General features: G+C 62.4%; 2 protein-coding genes across 2 annotated transcripts in view; one reads left to right on the top strand and one right to left on the bottom strand.

Annotated features, from left to right (window-relative positions):
* The window catches only part of IL34 (interleukin 34), a 4,386-nt gene extending 3,919 nt beyond the window's left edge, over positions 1-467 (top strand). Inside the window, exons 4-5 of the mRNA XM_019474989.1 lie at positions 58-165; positions 257-467. Of these exons, the coding sequence (XP_019330534.1) occupies positions 58-165; positions 257-276 (128 nt within the window). The 3' untranslated portion in view covers positions 277-467. The remainder of the gene's footprint in view (positions 1-57; positions 166-256) is intronic.
* A 1,825-nt stretch (positions 468-2,292) lies between these two features.
* The window catches only part of MTSS1L (MTSS1L, I-BAR domain containing), a 20,302-nt gene continuing 19,852 nt past the window's right edge, over positions 2,293-2,742 (bottom strand). Inside the window, 1 exon segment of the mRNA XM_019474988.1 lies at positions 2,293-2,406. Coding sequence (XP_019330533.1) covers positions 2,293-2,406 — 114 coding nt within the window.

The following is a 2,742-nucleotide window of genomic DNA, read 5'->3' as shown; positions in this document are numbered from 1 at the left end:
TGTGGCCACCAGCCAGCCTTTCCATGTGTCTTCTGCGCGCTGCTGCTTCTGCCTGAGTCCATGACCACCCCCTCCGGGGGGGGGGGGGGGGGGGGGGGCCCGGCCCCCCAGGGGCCCGGCTGCCCCCCTGCCTCAAGGTCATGAGGATGCTCTACGGAGTGCCCTGTGAGTGGGGACCGGGTGGGGACCTTGGGGGACGGAGGTGCCATGCATGGGAGTCCTGTCCCACCCGGTGACGCCTGTCCCCTCTGCCCAGGTCGGTGGGAGTCCACCTAACGCTGCAGAAGACCCCTTTGCTCGACGCCTTCTCCTTGCCCTGTGGCCCAGGACGCTGCCTCTGCTCTGCCCCTCCCAGCAGAGCCCCTTGGGGATCCCCAAGGAAGATGCAAAGGGGGACAAATGCCACCCCCCTCCGGGACCAAACGTCACTCCCTCCAGGACCCTGGGACTGTGCACGGCCACGGGGTCGGCCCCGTCCAAAATGCCAGGCACCTTCTGCACGGGTGCGGGCTGGGGGGCCAGCCCCCCCCCCCCCACGGGCAGGCAGCTGCCGGCTGCCTGGGGGGGACATGCTGCCCTGCCCTGCCCGCAGCGGGGGGCAAGGGCGTTGCCCGGTTCCTCTCGGTTTGTATTTTTTTTCCTCAGCTTTCATTAAACACCAGGTAATTCTCTAGCGCTCAGCATTGCAGCTCAGCTTCCAACCAGGTCCCGGGAGCCTCCAGCCTGACCCGAAATAAAGGACCAGCAGATAGAACCCCAGCTGCCTCTTCATTTGGGGTGTCAGTCCCCTCCCTCGGCTTTGCGGGGGAGATATTCGCCCCGATATAGGGACCCCCCAGAGCCACCACCTGCCAAGCCGCCTCCGTCAGCCCCGGCCGCTTCCCCGGCAAGAAAACATCTGGATTTGTTTGTTGTGCTTGGCGGCACGGTATGGGTGGCGTGCCGGAGGGGCCGGGGGCTGGCTGGCTGCCTCCCCTCTTCCTAGCTTAGTTAATTACCTTAATCAGCTTTTATAGCCCTTAATTGGTGTATTCCTTGCTGCGGGCTGCTTAGGATTACAAGTCTATGAGAGCGTGCAGGTGAGGCTGTGAGCACTGCAGCATGAGCGGATGCAATGTCTTTCCTCCTCCTCCTCCTCCTCCTCCCTTCATGCCTAGCGATGGTTCATGTTTATATAAAGCCCACACGAAGCTCATATAAAGCCCACCAACTACGATCTGCCGCTTGATAAAGGGCTTTAATTTGAGGGACCCCCTCGCCCATCCCTGCTGGCTTTAACAAATAGCCCACGGGTGGTCCGGCCAGGGCCCCCCCGGGGCTGAGCTCCCACCTTCCGCTCCCTCACGTCAAGCGTGGGAATGGCCCCCCCATGCTCTTCCACCGTGGGAAAAATGAAGCCGCCCCGGCAAAATGACCCCAGCCGGGCTTCCCAGAGCATGACCCCGGCAAACGGCTGGGGCTCGAGGCGTGCCAAAGCCCTGCGTTTCCAGCCCAAGTGCCCACTTGAGATGTTGCGACACCTTTTTCCAGTCCCTCTTTCAAGGGACGGCTTCAAAAATGTCAACTGAGAGCGGCCACGGAAACGTACTCACGCGATGGGGAATCGGGCCCTGTTTGCAATACCTCGTGATGTACCGTGAGATGGGATGGATGCAGGGAGGGCCAGCCCAGGGCGAGGTGCTGAGGTCCCAAAAGACATCCCTAGGGACATGCTAGGGCTTGGGAGATGCTCCTGCTGTGAAACCCCCAGCTGCTGGAAAAGGAAGGCCTTTTGCTGGCCTTGAACCAGCTGAAAAAAAAGCCCGTCAGCATCCTCGGGACGGGCACGGAAAGGCCGACTGCTTTTGGGGAGCCGGGTTCAGCAGGGTGAGAGCCGGACTCCGGTAAGGATGTCCCATGCCCGTGGTTTTGGGGCTGTCTGGGATGCCCCCAGGCCGCCAACCAGCATGGCTTATGGCCACAGAGCGGGGCCGTATCCACACCGGCCCCTTGGGCAGCGTGAGGTTGCCCCAGGGTGGGGGGGGAAGATCTCTCAGCCCCAGGGGATGCCCCGGCAGAGCCTGGCACCGGGGTGCAGGACCACGCTTGGAGCATCCTTCCCTCTGCTGCCCCGGCCCAACTCAGCATCGCTGCGGGGGGGAAGGGGGGCAGAGACCCCCAGCTCTCACCCCCCCCAAACGGGGAGGTGGGGGGGGTGGGGTATCCGTGTTCCTACCCCACAGAATCAGAGTGAGCCTGGAAATGGCAATTAACTTTACTGAGCTCAGCGGGTGCCGTGGCCGGGCGCTGCTCTCACCAGGGCAGGCTCTGCCCTCTCCAGTCCCAGAAGGTGCCGTTGCTGGTGGCTGAGAGCCGGGCCAGCAGCCGCAGGACGCCCTGCACGCTCTCCTCCACCGTAACCGGGCCCTGCCAGACTCAAGGGCACAGGGAGAAGAAAAAAAAAAAAAAAAAAATCAGCCCAAACCCCTTCCCGGCACCTCCAGCCCCAGCCCCGGGCACGGTGGGCTCCCAGCTCCGGCCGGGGCAGGTTAGGAGAGGTTGGAGATGCTCTAGCAGCCAAGGGATGCAGCTTTGCGCAAATTAATCATCCCTAATTTGGGTGCTCTAAGGCTGGATGTCAATTTTACAGTTCCTAATAAAGAAGTGATTCATTTGTTCGCTCCGTAAGCCAGCGCAGGGCTAAGCCTTGCCCGGCGACGCGGCAAGAGGCTGCTCGTCTCCAGCTTCGCCTGCCTCCCCTTG

Source organism: Aptenodytes forsteri, unplaced genomic scaffold (assembly GCF_000699145.1).
Source record: "Aptenodytes forsteri isolate BGI_AS27 unplaced genomic scaffold, ASM69914v1 Scaffold14, whole genome shotgun sequence".
Classification (NCBI taxonomy): Eukaryota; Metazoa; Chordata; class Aves; order Sphenisciformes; family Spheniscidae; genus Aptenodytes; species Aptenodytes forsteri.
Note: the sequence above shows the minus strand (reverse complement) of the source record. Positions and strands in the feature narration are given on the sequence as shown.